At 42.9% G+C, this 22,914-nt stretch overlaps 2 protein-coding genes across 5 annotated transcripts in view; one reads left to right on the plus strand and one right to left on the minus strand.

The window, feature by feature from the left end:
- The window catches only part of MAP7D3 (MAP7 domain containing 3), a 387,643-nt gene that overhangs the window by 345,233 nt on the left and 19,496 nt on the right, over positions 1 to 22,914 (plus strand). The window lies entirely within an intron of this gene.
- FHL1 (four and a half LIM domains 1) overlaps positions 1 to 22,914 on the minus strand; it is a 129,803-nt gene that overhangs the window by 28,013 nt on the left and 78,876 nt on the right. For both annotated transcript variants that reach the window (XM_030210059.1, XM_030210057.1), the window contains one exon: positions 8,520 to 8,701. In XM_030210059.1, coding sequence (XP_030065919.1) covers positions 8,520 to 8,675 — 156 coding nt within the window. In that variant the 5' untranslated portion in view covers positions 8,676 to 8,701. The remainder of the gene's footprint in view (positions 1 to 8,519; positions 8,702 to 22,914) is intronic.

A 22,914-nucleotide genomic window follows, 5' to 3' on the forward strand; every position in this document is an offset into this window, starting at 1 on the left:
GTTTGCGGGGAAAACCCCTTGCAAAGGTGCACTAAGACCATTTTCTGCTGCAGCTCAGTAGAAGGACGCCAATGTTAGCATCCTTAAATTTTATGGTGCCAACGGTGGTATTAAGATCATAGATAAAGAAACAAAAAGTATTCTCAAGCCATTCCTGGAGTCCCCCAAGCAAGCCTGAGTTTCAGGATATGCACAAGGAGTATTTTTTTATTTTAAATTTCATGTATATCATCTGCAAGCCCATTAGCTGTTGAAGAGGTGCATATTCAGGTACAGTGGGTATTTTTCTGTCCCTGGAGGGCTCACAGTTTTTACCCAGGACAATGATTATGTGGAATGGGATTTTGAATAAATATGCATTGGATTCAATGAATATGCATTTTTGTTTGCACTGCCCCCAGGACAATCAAAACTTGTCCCATGCATTGTGGATACCTGCAAACCAGGCTGGCTAGGAGAACTTCAGAAATGGCTTGAAAAACACTGCTCTAAACTAAATAAAATGGGAAGTTTGAGTCAATTTTAGAAACAATAGGCATTATACTTGCAAATATGAAAAATATAAATTCAGAGAGCAGCAAGTAATTAGAAAATTACTCAGTTGAGTTGCAGTTCGAGTCAAAGCAATCTGTGTGCTTGCTGCACTGAACATTATTTCTATACGAATGCTTTAAGCATAAATATGACTAAAACACTTTTAGCAGCCAACACTAATTTTTCTTTGGTTACAGCATTTACTCAGTCAGAGGCCGTTTTACTAAAGGGCAACAAGCCCTTTATGCATGCATTAGAGCGCACAGGCAGACGATCACAGAACACATTAAAGTGTTTTGTGGTATTTTGCCTTTTTCTGTGTGTGGTAACCCATGCATTACTGATTTTTGAGGGAGCATGGCATGGGTGAGGAATGACCCAGGAAACAGATGGGCAAGCAGTCCACTAATCCCAATAGAATTGATGATGAAGCAGCAGACACGAAAAGTTGATTAAAAAAAGCCTTTATTGTGGAAAATCGGATAAAAGTACCCAACACGGCTGTGTTTTGACCAGCAGGGCTGCTTCAGGGGTCAATACTTATACCATGTGGTACTGTTACTTCAAGCACTTACTAGTCAATCATGAGCTTGTCAAGACTGTTACAGTATTTTGCTTTTGCAAGGAGAAAACCCTCAGAAACCTATTGGATTTGCATAAATCCTAGGTTTACAATGGCAGGACTTTTTGTATGCCGTTGTTAAGTTTCTATCATTGGGGAAAAACTCCTTGTGTTTGCTTTATTGCTTTTCAACATGTTAGACTCAAAATGTCTCTCAATACAAGTGCATCTTAAATTTAGATTACATTCTATGCAATAGCGCCAGGACAAGGTCTAGTTGTCATGCCCACATGAAGCTTGTGACAAGGGCACTGGATGACATATGCACCATGGTAATAAAATATAATGCATCAAGTCCAGAGATCACCAAAATATTGAAGAAATGGTGAGAAATTATGCAAATTAATCCTCTGTTTCAAGAAACTAAATTGAGGATAGCATTTGCAAGAGGCAAAAATCTGAAAGAAGAATTATGTCCAGCAGCGTTACCAACATCAACCGGTGCTAACAAAAAGATCCAGGGGCATGTCAAATGTGGCACGTGTCAGATCTGTAAAATCACTATACAGACAAAAATTTTGAAAGACATACTACTACTACTACTACTACTTAGCATTTCTATAGCGCTGCCAGGGTTACGCAGCGCTGTACAAGTTTAACATGGGGAAGGACCGTCCCTGCTCAAAAGAGCTTACAATCTAAAGGTTACAAACTATGTAGTCAGTGTAGGTATCATGAGTGGGGAAGGTGGTTATGCGCCAAAAGCAAGGGAGAAGAGATGGGCTTTGAGTAAGGACTTGAAGATGGGCAGAGAGGGCGCATGACGTATGGGCTCGGGAAGGCTGTTCCAGGCATATGGTGATGCGAGGCAGAAGGGGCGGAGTCTGGAGTTAGCGGTGGTGGAGAAGGGTACAGATAGGAGTGATTTGTCCTCAGAGCGGAGGTTACGGGTGGGAACGTACGGGGAGAGGAGTGTAGAGAGGTACTGGGGGGCTGCAGATTGAGTGCATTTGAAGGTTAAAAGGAGAAGCTTGAACTGTATACGGTAGCGGATCGGGAGCCAGTGAAGTGACTTGAGGAGAGGGGTGATATGAGAGTATCGGTTCACGCGGTAGATAAGACGTGCGGCAGAATTTTGGACAGATTGAAGGGGGGATAGATGGTTAAGTGGGAGGCCAGTGAGAAGAAGGTTGCAATAGTCAAGACGAGAGGTGACGAGCAAGTGGACGAGGGTTTGGGTGGTCTGTTCAGAGAGGAATGGGTGAATTTTGCTAATATTATAGAGGAAGAAGCGACAGGTCTTAGCTGTCTGCTGGATATGGGCAGAGAAGGAGAGGGAGGAGTCGAAGATGACGCCGAGATTGCGGGCTGAAGCGACGGGGAGGTTGAGAGCGTTGTCAACAGAGATGGAAAGTGGGGGAAGAGGAGAAGAGGGTTTGGGTGGAAAGACAAGGAGCTCAGTCTTTGCCATGTTCAGTTTCAGATGCCAGTTGGACATCCAGGCAGCGATGTCTGAAAGGCAGGCCGAAACTTTGGCCTGGGTTTCGACCATGATGTCGGGAGTGGAGAGATAAAGCTGGGTGTCATCAGCATAGAGATGGTACTGGAAACCATGTGATGAGATCAGCGAGCCCAGGGAAGAGGTGTAGATCGAGAAAAGAAGCGGTCCAAGGACAGAACCTTGAGGAACCCCAACAGAGAGCGGGATGGGGGTGGAAGAAGAGCCATTAGAATATACTCTGAAGGTGCGTTGGGAAAGATACGAAGAGAACCAGGAGACATCCGGAACAACCATGAATACCCTTTATTCCACTGTACCAATTGCAGAACAGAGTACGTTGTGTATGTCATCCAGTGCCCTTGTCACAAGCTTTACGTGGGCATGACAACTAGACCATTTATAACTAGGATGCTTGAGCACAAATCTAATATCAGCAGGAAAAACATGAAAGAACCGTTAGTAGAGCACTGCACCAATGTGAATCATTCTTTTGAAGACCTTAAATACTGCATTCTAGATAAGGTAGAGAGCAGAAACCAGAGAGGAGAGAATAAAAAGCTGTTATTACAACGCAGGGAGGCAAAATGGACTTTTAAATTGAATATGTTAGAACCTGAGGGTTTAAACAGCAAAATAGATTGGCACGTATTCTACTAGCAGACACCACACAGGCATATCTCTTTAAGACCAGCTGTTCAGAAGGAAGGAAGAAGTCAGCGTGTGATGCGCTGGCGCCATTTTGTTTGAAATTCAATTACCGAAAGTAAGTGAACCAACGTTAGAGAGAGAAAGCTTAGTTAAAGAAATGTTTTGTGATGAAATTGATTTTGTTCTTTACAGACCTCTATAAGCCACATCCGACAGTGCACGTTCCTGAAGAAGCCTCATGGGTGAAACGGCGGCCCCGTCGGACTTTAAGCTAAGTGCAGTTGTTTTTTGTCCTGGCGCTATTGCATAGAGTGTAATCTAAATTTAAGATGCACTTATATTGAGAGACATTTTGAGTCTAGCACATTGAAAAGCAATAAAGCAAACACAAGGAGTTTTTCCCAATGATAGAAACTTAACAACGGCATACAAGTCCTGCCATTGTAAACATAGGATTTATGCAAATCCAATAGGTTTCTGAGGGTTTTCTCCTTGCAAAAGCAAAATACTGTAACAGTCTTGACAAGCTCATGATTGACTAGTGTCCGTAAGTGCTTGTATAGATTTACCTAATTATCACACTAGTCACCTCTGCACCATTCTTCATAGTGTCAACAACATTTTTGCAGTACTGTTACTTCACTCAAGGTAAAACAAATGAGCAGAGATCTCCCCTGTAATTGGTTGAAGTGGCAGTGCCACACGATAAGGTGTAAGTATCGCTCCTGAAGCAGTCCTGCTGAGCGAAAAACACGGCTGTGTCAGGCACCTTTATATCCATTATTCCACAATAAAAGCTTTTTATCAACTTTTCATCGTATCTGCTTTCCCATCATTCAAATTCGCGGGGAATGGGCATTCACATGTTATCCACCTAGTGCATTATGATTAGCATGTGCCAGTGGCGTTCCTTGGTTGGCTGCCACCCAGGCCGGATCGCCGCTGCGCACCTCCTCCGGATGCAGCACCCTCCCTCCCCGGCGCATCACCTCCAAGCCCCCCCCCCCCCCCAGTGCATTCTTCCTACCTGCTGGGGTGCTGGGAGCAGCAACGCAGCTGCCAGCTCCACTGGTTCCCTGCTCCCTCTGCCACGGAATAGGAAGTAACAGCAGAGAGAGCAGGGAACCAGAGGAGCTGACAGCCATGTGGCTGCTCCCTGCACCCCTCCTGCCACGTGCACCCGGGCGGACTGCCCCACCACCCCTGCCCTCAGTACACCACTAGCATATGCTAATTGGATAACATAGGGTTAAAATGAGAGCAATTAGCACCTCCTAAATAGGCAGTAAGAGACCAATATTCTAGGCTCCTGCCCGCTTAAATAACTAGTTGTTGCCTACCCCCAATATTTGGTGGCACTAAAGCAGACAATGCCACTGAATATCGACTCTGATGGCCACCAAAAAAAATGGGCAGGTCAGGGGCAATATGGAGGGTAGTGTGAGGGAGCAGCCCAGGGTTATACGGGTGCTGGTTAATATTCAGTGCCAGCACCTTCATAGCTAAGCGGCCAAATTTAGGAAGCTCAAAAGCTGTCCTAACTTTGTCTGGCCTAGTTATCTGGGTCCCGGCACTGAATATCAGGCTAGGGCCCAAATAACTTTTGTTTTGTTGGGGGTTTTCTTTGTTTAAAAAAAAAAACAGAGCCCCCTCCTGCTCCCCCCCAACAATGGCCCTCTTTCCTTCCCCACTCCCCCGAAGGCCCCCCCCCCCCGACCATCCAGGTAGGCCCTAGTAGGTCCATGGTGGTAGTTGGGGGCAGGAGTGCAGGCCCCTCACTCCTGCCTCTTGCAGATGCTGAAGGAAAATGGCTGCCATGACCTCTTAAGGCAGATTATGGTACTATGTAGTACAGTGAGCAGCCGCGAGAGATCACAGCAACTATTTTCCTTCAGCAGCCGCAAGAGACAGGAGTGAGGGGCCTGCGCTCCTGCCCCCAATGACCACCATGGACCACCAGGGCTATAAGTAGGCCCATGGGAGGGCCTACCTGACAGGCTGGAGGGGGCAGATGCCCTCTGGGGGGGTGGTTCTTGCCACAGGCAGGGGGAGGGTGGAAGGGAAAAAGGCCATTGTCAGGAGGGGTGGGATGGGGCTCAGGGGCTTTTTTTTTTTTAAAGAAAAAAAACTTTAAAATTATTCGGTCTCTAGCTTGATATTCAGCTGCCACTGCATAACTTACGCAGCTGTAGCTGACTGGGCCTACATAGGTTCCAGAAGCCTGCCCACCCTAAATTATCCCCCAATATTCAGTGCCGGTGCCTGGACATGGCCCAGCACTGAATATTGGGGCATAATTTAGCTGGCGACGATCAGCATTTTAAAAAACGATGACCGCCGCTGGCTGAATATCGGGGGGTTAGTGGTCACATGTTAACTCTTTGCAGGTACCGTGCACTGATAGGAACATTAGTACATGTCTTGCAATTAAAAACAAAAAAGCTTAAACAAGTGCTGTGTTAAACCGGGGCTTAGTGCACAGGAAAGTTAGTCTTGCATTTGGACGTGCTAAGCCCAGATTTTACCACAGTGTAGTAAAAAGCCCCCTTAATGCTTTATCCGTTGGTGATTTTGGCTGAAACAGATTTCTTGCAAATAGCTCAGTAATAGCATGGCGTGATATTTTAAAATGAGAGGCATCAAATACTTTTGTGTGTTTTCCTTGTTTGAAATGAAGTTCAGATCAAGAAATCATTTGATAATGTAAATGTAATTGTATTGAGCTCTATTACCACTTTCTGAGCTGATTGAAAAATAGTTATAAAACCTTGTCTTATGCTGTATCAAGAGCCAGTTATTCAGAACGTACGTAGAGCAGTGCTTCTCAACCCAGTCCTTGGGGCACACCTAGCCAGTCAGGTTTTCAAGATATCCACAATAAAAATATGTGAGATAGATTTGCATGCACTGCCTCCTCACTATACAAAACTCATTCATGCATATTCATTGTGGATGTCCTGAAAACCTGACCGGGATAAGAAGCACTGCAGCAGATTGCAAAGCTGTACCATAAGCACATTCTAGCCATGTAAACATAGTTAAATTTTATTATTCTAATTTATAAATAACATGTATGTACAATCCAAGCAGCAGGCTGCAGAGAATTCTGTCAGACAGAAAAGGCTTGCTGATATCTTCTATTTGTCACATATTTATCGGCTTCAAAGCCTTCACTGATTTCCTATTGTGTTTTATTTTTCCATTTTTGTTTGAATGTCTTCCATGATTAGTTTTGCCACACATGTTTAGCATGGGCAGAATGGATGCAATTGACATGCCCTAGTTTAGCTTCTATGCTTTTGTTTTGTTTTGCTTTGAGGTACATCTTTTACCTTTCTCTCTACTCAATTTACCCACTTTTTCAGTTCCCAAACCACCATTCAGCACATTCTTTTTCAAGTCTTCCTATCTGAACACTCCTTTTTACATCTCAAAATACATTTCTTTCATCTCAGTTTTTACTTGCACATCCACAATGTCTTCTTTTCTCTCCTTATTCTTAGCTCTATAATCCCACCATAAATTATAATCATACACTTAAGATCTTTGATCTATCTACGGAGGTGCACTGTAGCATTGCTCACCAGATCACATAACCTATTATTATAATAGAAAACACTGCCATCTTATGGCCATTATCAATACTGCTTCCTCCTGGGTTTCCTGAACAGACAGATTATCAATAGAAATCAAACAAAATAAAACATGGAAAAGAAAATAAGATGATACCTTTTTTATTGGACATAACTTAATACATTTCTTGATTAGCTTTCGAAGGTTGCCCTTCTTCGTCAGATCGGAAATAAGCAAATGTGCTAGCTGACAGTGTATATAAGTGAAAACATTCAAGCATTACTATGACAGTCTGACAGGGTGGGAGGATGGGGGTGGGTAGGAGGTATGCATGGGGACATCAAAGCATATCATTGATATTCTAACAGGATAGGTGTGGATAGGTGAGGGGAGGGTGATCAACAGAGAAATACAGCTTTATGGTTTATAATGGGCTAGGAACCCCAGATCCTTGTTAAGTCCTTTCTGTTGGGTGTTAAAATATTCAATCATTCTGACTTCAAAGGTCTTACGTTCTTGTATGGTTTTAAAGTTACCATACAAGAACGTAAGACCTTTGAAGTCAGAATGATTGAATATTTTAACACCCAACAGAAAGGACTTAACAAGGATCTGGGGTTCCTAGCCCATTATAAACCATAAAGCTGTATTTCTCTGTTGATCACCCTCCCCTCACCTATCCACACTTATCCTGTTAGAATATCAATGATATGCTTTGATGTCCCCATGCATACCTCCTACCCACCCCCATCCTCCCACCCTGTCAGACTGTCATAGTAATGCTTGAATGTTTTCACTTATATACACTGTCAGCTAGCACATTTGCTTATTTCCGATCTGATGAAGAAGGGCAACCTTCGAAAGCTAATCAAGAAATGTATTAAGTTATGTCGAATAAAAAAGGTATCATCTTATTTCCTTTTCCATGTTTTATTTTGTTTTGATTTCTATTGATAACCTTAAGAGTGGACTAACACGGCTACCACACTCCTCTACTGAACAGACAGAGAAACATTATAATATAGTAACAGCTTCATCCTGAATCTTTGCTAGCAATATTGAGCAAATCTTTTCAGTGAAAGTAGATCACACATGCCCCAGTAGCAGTTCACCTGCATTAGAGATGCAAACAGTGGTTCTGGAGATAATGCTGGCTAATAGGGAAACCTGCAGGGCCAGGGATATGTGGCTGGCATGCACTGTATCAGTGGACTCTATCGGCAGCATGGGATGTACTCACAGTGAGCAGCCTGGCAAGGCAAAAGACCAGCAATGATCAAACAACCCAAAGGCAGCAGAAGAAACTGTGTGTCCTTGTGGGAACAGTGAGGGATGAGGGATTAGGGGAAGGGAAAAGGACCGGGGGGGGGGGGGGGGGGTCAGATGAGCGATAAGAGGAGGGCAAGGTTTCAGGGGTGTTTCAATAGAAATACTGGTTTTGCCCATAAATATTTTGTGGGTTCTTCTTTTTCTGAATTACTAAAAAATAAACAATAAAGCAGTTGGGGGGAAATGATGATATTATCAAATGTTTAAAGATGTAAGCTTTCAAGACTCTGGAATTTTCTTCCACTGATGTTGCCTGAAGAAAGGCATTTAGCAATCTTGAACAAGTTTCTCCCTTTCTTCTGGTGAAATTTCTGTCAGAATTAGCATATGTCTATGGAACCACATTCAACATGAAGATCAGTTATTTTGTACCTTAGAATCCGCACCAATGGGTTTCTTGCATTCTACACAGGTGTTAGCACAGATTTTTTCAAAGCACTTCACGCAGCTGTGATGACCATCCTTCTCCACATACTTTTTCCCTTGCAGTTTGTCTCGGCAATAGAAACAGTCAAAGCGTTCCGTCATTGTGCCCACACTATAATGGCGGGGACCTTGGGAAAGATAAATTAAGCTGTTGTAACTTAACAGAAGTACAGTAGTAAAATAGTTTAAGCTATGTTCATGAATTGTAATCCCCCTCACATAAATCAGCAGTAGACAAATCAGTCCTGAAGTGGCTCACTGTCCTCTAACAATGAAGTCACAGTGATCAACAGTCACCTTAACAACTAATGTTTCTACCTGATTTGGCCAGTTCTCTGCTTTGGTCGCCCCACAGAAACACAGTATATCAAGAATCTCATAAACTAGGTAGGGCAGGAGCATATAATGGAAAGAGCAATACATATTCCACTCCAATCTCCACCCCAAAGTAAAGCTGCATCTATTTTGTAAGCTACTTGATCATAAATTTTTATAATTCTCATTTCTACACAGGGCTATACACAGACACAGAATAATTCCTACTTCCTGCAATCTGATCAAGGCTGACAAGTACAAATGTGAGGTTTTGCGATACAATAACAAAGCTATGACTGAGATGAATTTAAAGTAGGTAGTTATAGGTGAGGATATTAATTATGATATCTGATGCTGGGATATGTTAAATGAAGGAGAATTCTGATTATGTATACTGTTAATTGTCAGCTTTTTCTTATTTAGTATAAATAGATGGATTATCTACCCTAGTTCTGTCTAAGAAACTGAGAAACAGATTCCCGGTCTAAAGCCCTGATTGATTAATCTGTAGCATGAGCAGAGATAATCACGTTTCAAGTCACACTAGGATGGCCAGGAACAAAGCCAAGTAGGTTATGGCCCTTATTTTATAAGTCCAATTTGTGATATAGATGAGCATATTGAATACATAAATCCCAGTTTTAGAAAGCCAGAATATACACATCCAAGTTCTCAATATATGCATATGGCAAAGAGATGTGGGGCCCTTTTACTAAGCCGCGTAAGCATCTACTTGCGCCCAACGCGCTCCAAAATGAAGTTACTGCCTGACTACCGCGTGGCTCTTGCGGTAATTTCATTTTTGGCACGCACCCAAAAAATATTTTTTATTTTCGGACGTGCGTAACGGACGCGCGCCAAGTGGCATTTGGCGCGCATAGGTCATTACCGTCCAGTTACCACGTGAGTCTGTACCACTTGATCAATGGCTAACGGTAAGGTCTCAGACCCAAAATGGACCTGCGGCAAATTTTCATTTTGCCGCATGTCCATATTCGGCAAAAATTTTTAAAGGGCATTTTTTACGGGCGCGCTGAAAAATTGATTGGTGCACACCCAAAACCCGCGCCTACACTACCACAAGCCATTTTTCAGCATGCCTTTGTAAAAGGACCCCATGATGTGGCTGGGACCAAAAGACACACTAACTAGCTAGTCACACACACAAGGATTAACACCAACTGCACATGCTGTATGTAGCAGGACCTGCTTATCCAGTCCTCCAGCTGAAATTATTTTTCTGCACCTTTTCTGATTTCTTGTGAAGTTTTTCTTTTGTTAGTCACCCTTACTTTCTATCTGACTCCTGTTGCTTTATCTTATTTTACATAGTCTACCTCTGCTTACCCCCTATACTATCTATTAAAATGTTTTAATGTGTATTATCTTGACACTGTAAGTATTATACTGTGCCATAATGTGAATTGTCATTTAAATATGATTACTTCTGTACTTATCTATTGCCTACGGTTGGCTTATTCTGCTACACACCGCATTGGGTGAATTTCTTCAAAAAGGCGGTAAATAAATCCTAATAAACACATAAAATAACTAATCATATAGCCAACAACTGGGAAAATATTTTTTCAAGTTGCCGTTCCACCATGGGCCAAATGATTGCAGTATGCTACACTCTGCACACAGGTGAATAGCAAATGTTGCCATGCAATCTCAGGGCCTGATGATCAGAAGCAAACAAGGGCACTAACATAGTAACATAGTAGATGACGGCAGAAAAAGACCTGCACGGTCCATCCAGTCTGCCCAAGAAGATTACTACTACTACTACTACTACTTAACATTTCTAAATAAATTCATATGTGCTACTTTTTTATTTGTACTGTCCTCTTCAGGGCACAGACCGTATAAGTCTGACTAGCCCTATCCCCGCCTCCCAACCACCAACCCCGCCAAAAACAAGGGCACTAGAGGTCATTAGCGCCAGACTAGCTCTCGCATTTGCCGGCACACAATGTTCAGATGCTTCTACTGCTGCAAATACTGAGCTCGCCCCAGATCTGCGCAAATAGGATGCAAATGCAGTGAAAAAGATTTAAATTAGGTATTTTTCTATTCCCCTTTAATACTGAAAGAACAGCGCCCTTACCACAGAAAACCTAACATCAGCTCGGAGCTGGCATTAGGGTTTGAAGAGGAGAAGCAGGACCATTCAGACCCCCCCCCCCCCCCCCTCCCACACACACACACATGTGTGTATGACATTTGATGACATTTAAATAAACCAACTAGAATGGACATGAAAAGAGTAGAAGTCTCCTGCACATCACCAAGAAGCAGGTAGACAAATGAAATGGCATACCAATACCCTCTACATTCTCACAAGTCAGTGAAGCATATACACATGAATTTGTGTGTGTTACAATGTAATCATTAGTAATATTTATTCTAATTGTTAGGGATATATGATTAAATGCAAAGCTTATGTTTTAAAAGCATGTGCCTACGGGAAAAAGCTTAGTGCCCAGAGCCCTTAGCCTGTATTTCATAGTACTAAGGGGCCGTTTTACTAAACCACAGTAAACACTTAACACACATTTTACTGAGCAGCAGCATTTTTCATGGTTAGCATGCAGCAAACTGTACATTAACCCCCAGATTCTATAAAGACCCTCAAATTTGGGTGCGGATCCCAGATCACAAAAGATGCGTGCAATGTTAGAATAGTGGGGATCTCTACCCAATTTGTGCCCGTGAATTACACCAGGTTTCAGCTGGCATAAGTGCTCACACCCAAAGTTGAGCACCGAATTTGGCGCCCATCACTATTCTATAGAGAGCTCATCCTGAAGCTCCCTTTATAGAATAGCGTTGAGCACCGAATTTTATTGGCACCATTTATAGAATCTGGCCCTAAATGTGTTTTGTGTTGGGGGTGTTGCATGGGCAGAGAGTGGGCTTGGAAGGTGTTTGCTAGTAAATGAGTTATGCTTACCATGTGCTGACTGCCTAATGTGGTGTTAATGCAGGCCATTTACCACCAATAATGAGTGGAGTTGAACGGGTAGATGTGAAGCGTCTGTTCACGCTTTCCAAAAATACCAGGACTAGGGGGCATGCGGTGAAGCTACAATGTAGTAAATTTAAAACGAATTGAAGAGAATTTTTCTTCACTCAACGTGTAATTAAACTCTGGAATTCATAAGTACATAAGCACTGCCACGCTGGGAAAAGACCAAAGGTCCATCAAGCCCAGCACTCTGTCTCCGACAGCGGCCAATCCAGGCCCCAAGAACCTGGCAAAAACCCAGAATTTAATAACGATCAATGGACTTTTCCTTCAGGAATCTGTCCAGACCCCCTTTAAACTCAGCAAGGCCAGCTGCCGTCACTACCTTCTCCGGCAATGAGTTCCAGAGTCTAACCACACGCTGAGTAAAGAAAAACTTTCTCCAATTTGTTTTAAACCTACCACATTCTAATTTCATCTTGTGTCCCCTAGTTCTATTATATTGTTAGAAAGCGTAAACAAACGCTTCACATCTGTCCGCTCTATCCCACTCATTATTTTGTAGACCTCTATCATATCACTCCTCAGCCGCCTTTTCTCCAGCCTAAAGAGTCCTAGCCGTCTTAACCTCTCCTCATAAGGTAGTCGTCCCATCCCTTTTATCATTTTTGTCGCCCTTCTCTGCACCTTCTCCAATTCCTTTATATCTTTTTTTGAGATGAGGCGACCAGAACTGAACACAATACTCCAGGTGCGGTCGCACCATGGAGCGATATAACGGCATTATAACATCCTCATGCTTGTTTTCCATCCCTTTTCTAATAATACTCAACATTCTGTTCGCCTTCTTAGCCGCCGCAGCACATTGAGCAGAAGATTTCAATGTTCTATCCACGATGACTCCCAGATCCCTTTCTCGCTCCATAACTCCTAAAGCGGAACCTTGCATGACATAGCCGTAATTCGTTGCCAGAGAATGTGGTAAAGATGGTTAGCTTAGCGGAGTTTAAAAAAGGTTTGGACGGCTTCCTAAAGGAAAAGTCCATAGACCGTTATTAAATGGACTTGGGGAAAATCCACTATTTCTGGGATAAGCAGTATAAAATGTTTTCTACATTTTTGGGGATCTTGCCGGGTATTTGTGACCTGGATTAGCCACTGTTGGAAACAGGATTCTGGGCTTGATGGACTTTTGGTCTTTCCCAGTATGGCAATACTTATGTACTTATATACTTATGTACCTCCTAAATAATCTTTAATAGGAGGCTTGATATACCGCTAAGTGCTTCCATGTTAACTGGGAGCAGGTACTATGTATTAATCTGAACGCTAATGCATGACTTCCAGTAGAAAAGAGTGGGGAAGCCCCCCAATAGATGCCGCATTTAGGGACCCTTTTACTAAGCAGCATAGGAGCCTAAGTGTGCTCAATGCATGTCGATTTTGAGTTACCTCCCGGCTACCACGTGGCCCTTGCAGTAATTTCATTTTTTACGCGCATCCGCTACACGAGCCGGAAAATAATTTTTATTTTCTGGCGTGGGGCAAAAACCGGGCGGTAATCGTCATTCTACGTGCGTAGACGATTACCGCATGGTTACCCTATGAGACCTTACTGTTAAGTCAATGGCTGGTGCTAAGGTCTCAGACCCAAAATGGACGTGCACCAATTTTTATTTTGCCACATGCACGTTTTCAGCAAACATTTTAAAAAGGCCTTTTTTACAGGTGTGCTGAAAAATGGACCTGCGTGCTCCCGAAACACGCACCTACACTAGTGTATCCCATTTTTCGGCACACCTTAGTAAAAGGGCCCTAAGAGTTGCAGTTACCGCATGTTAAAATCTCACGTTAAGCCATGGTAGCTAAAAAGCTCACTGCAGTTTAGTAAAAGGGGCCCTTAAGTACAGTGGCGTACCAAGGGGGGGCGGGAGGCGGTCCGCCCCGGGTGCACGCCGCTGGGGGGGGGGTGCCGCACGCCTATTGGCCAAGTCCGCTCGTTCCCTCCCTGCTGCTCCCTCTGCGCGGAACAGGTTACTTCCTGTTCCGTGGCAGAGGGAGCAGCAGGGAGGGAACGAGCAGACTCGGCCAACAGGCGCGTGGCACCCCCCCCTCCCCAGCAGGTAAAAATGCTCCCGGTGGGGGGGGTGTAATTTTGCCAGGGGGGGGGCCGCGCTGCACCTGGAGGGGGGCATCGGTGATCCGCCCCGGGTGTCAGGCAGCCTAGGAACGCCACTGCTTAAGTATGCCTCTCAGTGCAATATGAACCTGATAAGGCTTTGATGGGCTTGTTATATTACATCAGTCTTGAGGAGTCACATGTCCCAAGATAAGTCCTGATTCTTTTGTCATTTTTTTTTGTAATTGAATGGTTGTAATCTGCTCTGACAGTGTTGAGAAGGCTGGTATAGAAAGTCAGAAAACAAACACAAATGTATGTAGAAAGGGCCATACAGGTGTAAGTAGTGATTTTAGAAAAGCAACTGGAATTCACATATTCAGAAGGGGTGTGTTCTGGTGTGGTTTTGTCGAGTCTTAAAAGTATTGTGTTTTCCCTATTTTGTAATGAAATACATGTATACTTCACAAAATTGCCCCATTTACACCTGGGGTAGGATTAGTGATTGAAGGAGTAATGGGATCCATGGTACTTACATCTGTGGTATTCAAAAGTGCCCTAAAAAAATGGAGCTCAACGAGCATGTGGTTTTATAAAAAGTCTACTGCTAACACTAGTACTTGCACTGCAATCTGCAAAATCTGCCATCTATACACTACAGATAAGTGCCCGCATTTGCATGTACAGAGATCTTTAGTTGAGTTTATGTTTGCTATACCGCTGTTTGGAAATCAGTTACAGTGGTTCACCATTAACAAAGCTGGTAAAAAAAAAAGAGGTGAAACCAGAAAATACAGGGGAAAAAAGCAAAAGAGTAATGCAGTTCAGGTCCTGCACTAGATACCACTGGAAAGTTTCAACTACTTGTTTCATTCCAAAACATTAAGTACCAATTATCAAATGCATACCGGAATAAGAATGCTTGAGAGGGTATAAGAGGGTTCTAAGCATGGGTAGTGTGGCTATTAGCTCCAGAGGGAGGGACCTACAACACTAAAAATTGATTCCCATATAGAATCCAAAAAAAGATGTGGCACCACTTGAAGATTCTGTTGAAGTGATCTTAGTGATAATATATCGAGCTAAGGATGTGGGAGACCCAGAATATAGAATTTTATGCACTAGAGAGATTATCTTAAAAGTAATCCAATGGGATATGGGAAGCCAATGTCCCTCCTTCAAAAAAGGGGTAAATGTGATCCCATCTCCTTGCTCCCTTTACTAGTCTAATGGCCGTGTTCTGCACTAATTGTAATTGGAATAATAATAATAATAATAAAGGTAGACTGATGGAAAACATTAACATATGACATCATTTATTGGTGATTCACACCAATAAATTATTTCATGTGTTAATGTTTTCTATCAGTCTACCTTTTTTATTATTATTATACCATAGTAAGGAGACTGTTGTCTTTTTTGTTTGTTTTTGGGTAATTGTAATTGGTGAATTATCATTGACCTGGTTTCCTTTTAACAGAGAGTTACAGTAATCAGTGTTACTTAATACGGTGGAGATGATTTTTAATTTCAGAACATCAGTGGTGAAAAGAGATTTCACCAAATGTATCAGATCTCAGTGTTGTCACTCTTTTTTTGAACATTTATATTTATAAAATGGCTGATCCCACTGCAGATAGCATCACATATTTTTTCCCATGACATTATGGTGCTCATTATCAAAGCACATAGACTTACAAAGTTACATAGTATTTAACTTAAACCTACTTTCCAAAAGGCTTCACATTTAGTGAGCGGTTTGTGAAATACACTGCAAATTACAAACATCTCAACTTGGTTGTCCCTTTTCTGACCTAGGTGACCTATACAAGATTGGTTTAGTAACCAATGAGCACAACAATAAGATTAAATCATAGCAAGATCCGGTGGTGGACCACAGAAATTACAGTTTATTTTCCATAAGCTTTTAATGTTATTTCCTAATAATTTAATTTATTGTTCATCTACTTATGACATCGATATCTTTCATGCCAGTTTCCAGGAAGGAAATAGTTCATGCTTACCTTATAATTGTAATGAAATAAAAAACAATATTAAAAATGATGTATCAGAGAGAGAGGATGTGCAAATGGCAGTTCTTAAGGACTGGGACTGAAAACCAAGGGCATAGGCAAACTAGGCATATACCTAGGGGCCAACCTCCTAATTCTATAAAGTTCCACACTCAAAAAAGTTGCACTCTCAAACTTGTGACTAATGTTCAAATTTGTGCAAGCAATTTATAAAATAGGGTCAGTTGCATTTCATACTTAATTTAATAATTATAAGCTACTTGGCCTTAGCAACCAGTTATTAGCTATAATTGGTGTTAATTGGCACTTACAAGCTTAAATCTCCCTTGGAGAAGGGAGGTCTCCTAAAAGGAGAGCATCACCCCGGTGAAGTAGGAAGTAATCGTGTAGCCAGGGCCTGCCCACCAGGGGATGCAATATCCTCTTACACTGAAGATGTGTCTTCAGGGGCTTTTGCACAGGAGGAAAGAGTTAGGACAGCTGTTATAGTTGGGGATTCAGGGCCAGATGCACTAAGGTCCTCAGAAGAGCCCTTCCCTTACCAATTCCATAGCGAATCGGTAGGGAACGGCCATGCATCAAGGAAACGGAATGCAAGTGAGCTGCTCGTTTTAGCTCACTTGCATTCTCTATTCCCTCGGAAGCCAGTCGGCCAGTCGCTGCTCTGTGCATGTCAAAGACGTCCAAAAAGGACGTCCCTGACGAGCACTTGCCCCGATACATACTGCGAACATTTGAGTTGATCTAAAAAACTATAGTGTTGAAATGCATCAATGTCTATTTCAGTTTTAATGTTGCCGCTTGGAGGTGCCCCAAATGACCACCGCCGGCATCGGGACATGCAAGGACATCCAAATCAAAAAACTATTTGGACGTCCCTTTCAATTATGCCCCTCCTCCAGGTCTCTCTCAGCCAATCACAGCGCGTTTAGCTGCCACCGGTAACAGCTAAATGCTGCGATTGGCTGACAGAGACCTGGAGGAGGGGCATAATCGAAAGGGACGTCCAAATAGTTTTTTTGATTTGGACGTCCTCTCATGTCCCAATCAAGAATTACTCCCCAAGCCACTCATATAATCTCTTTTTTTACTTTAGGATAAAACCCATATTGTCTAGAAGAATGATTTCATAACCAGTTTGCTCCAGAAGTGCTAAATATAGTCTAGGAAGGACACCCATCACAAAAAAATGGGGGGGGGGGGGAACGTCCAAGTGCTCGTCAGGGACGTCCTTTTTTTGTTTTAAGTGAAGGACGTCCATGTTAGGCACTCTAGAAGGACGACCCTGACGAGCACTTGGACGTTTTTAAAGGAGTTCCTTTGATTTAAAACAGAACGAGAGTAAAAATTAAGAAGTGCGACATCTTTTTTTTGTTTGTTTTCAGTGAAGGACGTCCATAAAGGAGAAAATTAAAAAGTCATGGAATAGGAGACAATGTCGTTCTGTGGATTAGGAATTGGTTATTGGGCAGAAAACAGAGGATAGGGTTAAATTGCCATTTTTCTTAATGGAGGAGGATGAATAGTGGAGTGCCAGAGGCATCTGTACTGGGACCGGTACTATTTAACATATTTATAAATGATCTGGAAATTGGATCGACAAGTAAGGTGATTAAATTTGCAGATGACCCAAAACTATTCAAAGTTGTTAAAACACATGCAGACTGTGAAAAATTGCAAGAAGACCTTAGGAACGTGGAAGACTGGGCATCCAAATGGCAGATGCCCATTTGGGAAGAATAATCCAAATGATAATTACTGGATGTTAGGATCCACTTTGGGAGTCAGCACCCAAGAAAAAGATCTAGGTGTCATTGTAGACAATACACTTAATTCTTCTGTCCAGCAGGTGGCAGCAGCCAAAAAAGCAAACAGGATGCTAGGTCAAGGATGGAAAATAAGACCAAGAATATTATAATGCCTCTGGTTCGCTCACCTTGAGTATTGCATTCAATTCTGGTCACCGTATCTCAAAAAAGGTATAGCAGAATTAGATAAAGGGAATGGAAAAGAGGCGGATGAGGGGGGGATATGATTGAGGTCTACAAAATCCTGAGTGGTGTAGAACAGGTAAAAGTGAATCAATTTTTTAGTCTTTGAAAGAGTACAAAGAATAGGGGACACTCAATGAAGTTACATGGAAATACTTTTAAAACAAAGAGGAGGAAATATTTTTTCACTCAATGAATAGTTAAGCTCTGGATCTCATTGCCAGAGGATGTGGTAACAGCCATTAGCATATCTGTGTTTAAAAAAGGTTTGAACAAGTTCCTGGAGGAAAAATCCTTAGTCTGCTATTGAGATACACACGGAAGAAGCCACTGCTTGCCCTGGGATTGGTAACATGGAATATTGCTACTATTTGGGTTTCTGCCAAGTACTTGTGACCTGGATTGGCCACTGTTGGAAGCAGGATACTGGGCTAGATGGACCATTGATCTGACCCAGTAAGGATGTTCTTATGAAGAGTGACAGGGTTTTTGTCCTTCAAAAAGGTGGCTATCCTCGAGACAGTAGAACCAGCAAGTGTTGTAGAGAGCAGGTGCTAAGAAGGGATAGAAATGAGAAAGGAATTGGTGGTAAAGTGTAATGAGATTGCTGCAGGCTGAGAATAAAGCTGGCAGCAACAGCAAGAGCTTTGCAAGCATGCAAGATTGCAGTGACCACATGAGCACCACAATACCAGAAGTGTGTGTGTCCGAAGAGTAAGAGTGTAAGTTTGTTGGTCCAGTATCAGTGTTTTCAAATGGAGTAGCTTTACACATACCAAGATGTTGATGAACCTCAAAACTAACACTGGTCTGCACATATTGTACAGAACCTGCTTGTCCACTCCTATCCTAGCTGAGATCATTTTCATGCACATTTCTGACTTCATGTGCAACTTTCATGATCCATCCTGCTACTCATAGTTTTTGCCAGCGTGGTTATTCTCTCCCATATAAATGTAAGCATGATCTTAGTATAACCTCCATGGCTAGGGTTAACATACAGTGGGGGAAATAAGTATTTGATCCCTTGCTGATTTTGTAAGTTTGCCCACTGACAAAGACATGAGCAGCCCATAATTGAAGGGTAGGTTATTGGTAACAGTGAGAGATAGCACATCACAAATTAAATCCGGAAAATCACATTGTGGAAAGTATATGAATTTATTTGCATTCTGCAGAGGGAAATAAGTATTTAATCCCTCTGGCAAACAAGACCTAATACTTGGTGGCAAAACCCTTGTTGGCAAGCACAGCGGTCAGACGTCTTCTGTAGTTGATGATGAGGTTTGCACACATGTCAGGAGGAATTTTGGTCCACTCCTCTTTGCAGATCATCTCTAAATCATTAAGAGTTCTGGGCTGTCGCTTGGCAACTCGCAGCTTCAGCTCCCTCCATAAGTTTTCAATGGGATTAAGGTCTGGTGACTGGCTAGGCCACTCCATGACCCTAATGTGCTTCTTCCTGAGCCACTCCTTTGTTGCCTTGGCTGTATGTTTTGGGTCATTGTCGTGCTGGAAGACCCAGCCACGACCCATTTTTAAGGCCCTGGCGGAGGGAAGGAGGTTGTCACTCAGAATTGTACGGTACATGGCCCCATCCATTCTCCCATTGATGCGGTGAAGTAGTCCTGTGCCCTTAGCAGAGAAACACCCCCAAAACATAACATTTCCACCTCCATGCTTGACAGTGGGGACGGTGTTCTTTGGGTCATAGGCAGCATTTCTCTTCCTCCAAACACGGCGAGTTGAGTTCATGCCAAAGAGCTCAATTTTTGTCTCATCTGACCACAGCACCTTCTCCCAATCACTCTCGGCATCATCCAAGTGTTCACTGGCAAACTTCAGACGGGCCGTCACATGTGCCTTCCGGAGCAGGGGGACCTTGCGGGCACTGCAGGATTGCAATCCGTTATGTCGTAATGTGTTACCAATGGTTTTCGTGGTGACAGTGGTCCCAGCTGCCTTGAGATCATTGACAAGTTCCCCCCTTGTAGTTGTAGGCTGATTTCTAACCTTCCTCATGATCAAGGATACCCCACGAGGTGAGATTTTGTGTGGAGCCCCAGATCTTTGTCGATTGACAGTCATTTTGTACTTCTTCCATTTTCTTACTATGGCACCAACAGTTGTCTCCTTCTCGCCCAGCGTCTTACTGATGGTTTTGTAGCCCATTCCAGCCTTGTGCAGGTGTATGATCTTGTCCCTGACATCCTTAGACAGCTCCTTGCTCTTGGCCATTTTGTAGAGGTTAGAGTCTGACTGATTCACTGAGTCTGTGGACAGGTGTCTTTCATACAGGTGACCATTGCCGACAGCTGTCTGTCATGCAGGTAACGAGTTGATTTGGAGCATCTACCTGGTCTGTAGGGGCCAGATCTCTTACTGGTTGGTGGGGGATCAAATACTTATTTCCCTCTGCAGAATGCAAATAAATTCATATACTTTCCACAATGTGATTTTCCGGATTTAATTTGTGATGTGCTATCTCTCACTGTTACCAATAACCTACCCTTCAATTATGGGCTGCTCATGTCTTTGTCAGTGGGCAAACTTACAAAATCAGCAAGGGATCAAATACTTATTTCCCCCACTGTATGTCCAGATTCCACTGGACATGTCCTCTTTTTCAGGGGACTGTTGTGAATCTGGGCAGTTTTTGCCAGCCTGCATTTGTCTGGGTTCCTGGACAGATGGGCTGGCTGGTAGGCGGGCCTTCTCTCTCTGCTGCCTGAACCTACCATAACATCCCCTTTTGGTCTAGTGGCCTCTTTGGGGCAGGAAAGGCCTTGCAAGACTTCCATGGAGGCTCTGGAAGAGGAGTGAGGGAGTGCTAGTCCCTCCCTCCTCCAACTATGACGAACTAGACAATGGGGGTTGGTGTGCTGGGGGGAGTGCTAGTGGTCAGGCCAGTTTCTTCAAGATGAGGTGGGTTGGGTTGGGTGGCTAGTGGTCCCATTAGAACACCAGGCCAGTTTCTTCAATGTTGGATGGGGGTCTAGTGGTCACACTAGATCTCCAGGCCAGTTTCTTCAATATTGGTTGGTTGGTTGGGAGGGTTAGCAGTCCCACTATACTACCAGGGCCTTTTAGTGTTTGGGGTGAGGGGCCTGAGGTCCACCAGACCTCTAGGCCTTGTATTTGGAAGGGGGGGCCAGGCTTAGGTTTGATGGGTCTAGGAGACAATCCAGACCCTGTCAAACCTGTTCTGCTGTTTGACAGGTCTGAGCTTTTTTTTTTTTTTTTACAGCTCAGACCTGTCAAACAACTTCTGCGAGAGGATTGTGCCTTGGGCGCAGATGTACCCTTATGATCAGAGCTAATAGTGTGCCTAAATTTGCATGCTATTAGCTCTGATCATAGGGACATTAATGCCCCATGCTATTCTGGCACTAATTTTAGAGCGCTGTTTGGAACAGCATGGGGCTTCTGATCATCTGAACCTGAGGGCTGTCAGTTCTTGATGATAATGCCTACACAAAAATATAATGGCAAGCAAGGGCAATACTTCCCATTTATTACTCATTTTATAATACACCATTTCCATCATTTCTTAATGCCTTTCACAATATATTTTAGCTTCTTTTTACTTTCAAACTCCAGAAAATTGAGAGAGCTGGATTTAAGAACCAGAACCATGTTATGATCAATAGAGACAACTTGTATGTAAGAGACTTCACTGCATCTGACCTCTATTGCACATTCGATATTAAACTGAATCTACTGGGATTAACTGTAATGGATATTTCTTTCCTGATCTCATAATCTTCAGCTTCTTGCTGGTTATTAATATATTCAAGATCTACAGCATCTACATTTAAAGTAACATAGTACAAGCCAACAGATCAGGAGAATTTGGCCCACCCACTATGAGCAGGTGCCTCTGTACGCTACTTAACTCTGGCATCAGGTTACATTGGACTTCCTAATATGATTTAACTCCTTGCCTTTCTGAACTCAAGCTCAAGGTGAGTTGCATGTTCAAGAACAGTTGACAGATCCTACCCCCCAGAGGATTTACCATCTAAGGTTTTCAATTACTAAGGTGCAGTAGCACATGTTAATGTGTGTTTGTGTTAAGCACTAAGGGGCCCGTTTACTGAGATGTGCTAATGGACTTAGCGTGTTTTAACCCAGGACTGTCCTATGTGCTAAGCCAATTTGTAATGCATCCCTAAAATAGGGCTTTTTTTATTTTTGCAGGTCTCATGCTAATTTTTCCTTTAGCGCATGGGACCTGCAGAAATACTAATGTGGGAACACTTACCATCTCCTATTTAAGAGGCACTGAGTGCTCCCACATTAACTCCATGTTAGCTTGTTAGCATGCACTAATGTGAATGTGCTAGCTAGATAACACTTTCATGCCCATTCCCCGCCCATGACAAACCCTTCTGAAAAAATTTGAAAAAAAAAAAAAAAAGCATGCAAGTAGCACACAATGACAAGCAAATTACTGCAAAATGCTTTAGCACGTTTTATGGTAAGCCTTTCCTCATATGCACTTTAATAAATGGGCCCCATAGTTAGCGAATATGCTCCAAAGAGAATAACAGAGCTTGCATTATTTAATGAGCGTTAAGCTGTGTTAATGAACTTTTAATGCACCTTAGTAAATGAGGGCCTAAATGTGTACCTGAGATGATGGAGAGCTAAAGTGACTCATGCAAATTCAGAAGAAGCATCAGTGGGAAAAGCAGGCCTACTTGGTTCTGAGTCTCATGCTCTAACCATGAAGTCAGGAGAAACTACTTATGTTGAATAAAACCAGGCTAGTCTGAGCATCCTGCCCCAGTTCAACTGCGTATGTACATAAAGGGGAGTGATCAGACGATAAGAGACTATTTTTCAGTTCTGGCTTTCCAAAATAGCACAATTTAGGTAGTATTGCTCTATATTCACTAAACGTTTTGCATAC

This window comes from Microcaecilia unicolor, chromosome 7, assembly GCF_901765095.1.
Source record: "Microcaecilia unicolor chromosome 7, aMicUni1.1, whole genome shotgun sequence".
Taxonomy (NCBI): domain Eukaryota; kingdom Metazoa; phylum Chordata; class Amphibia; order Gymnophiona; family Siphonopidae; genus Microcaecilia; species Microcaecilia unicolor.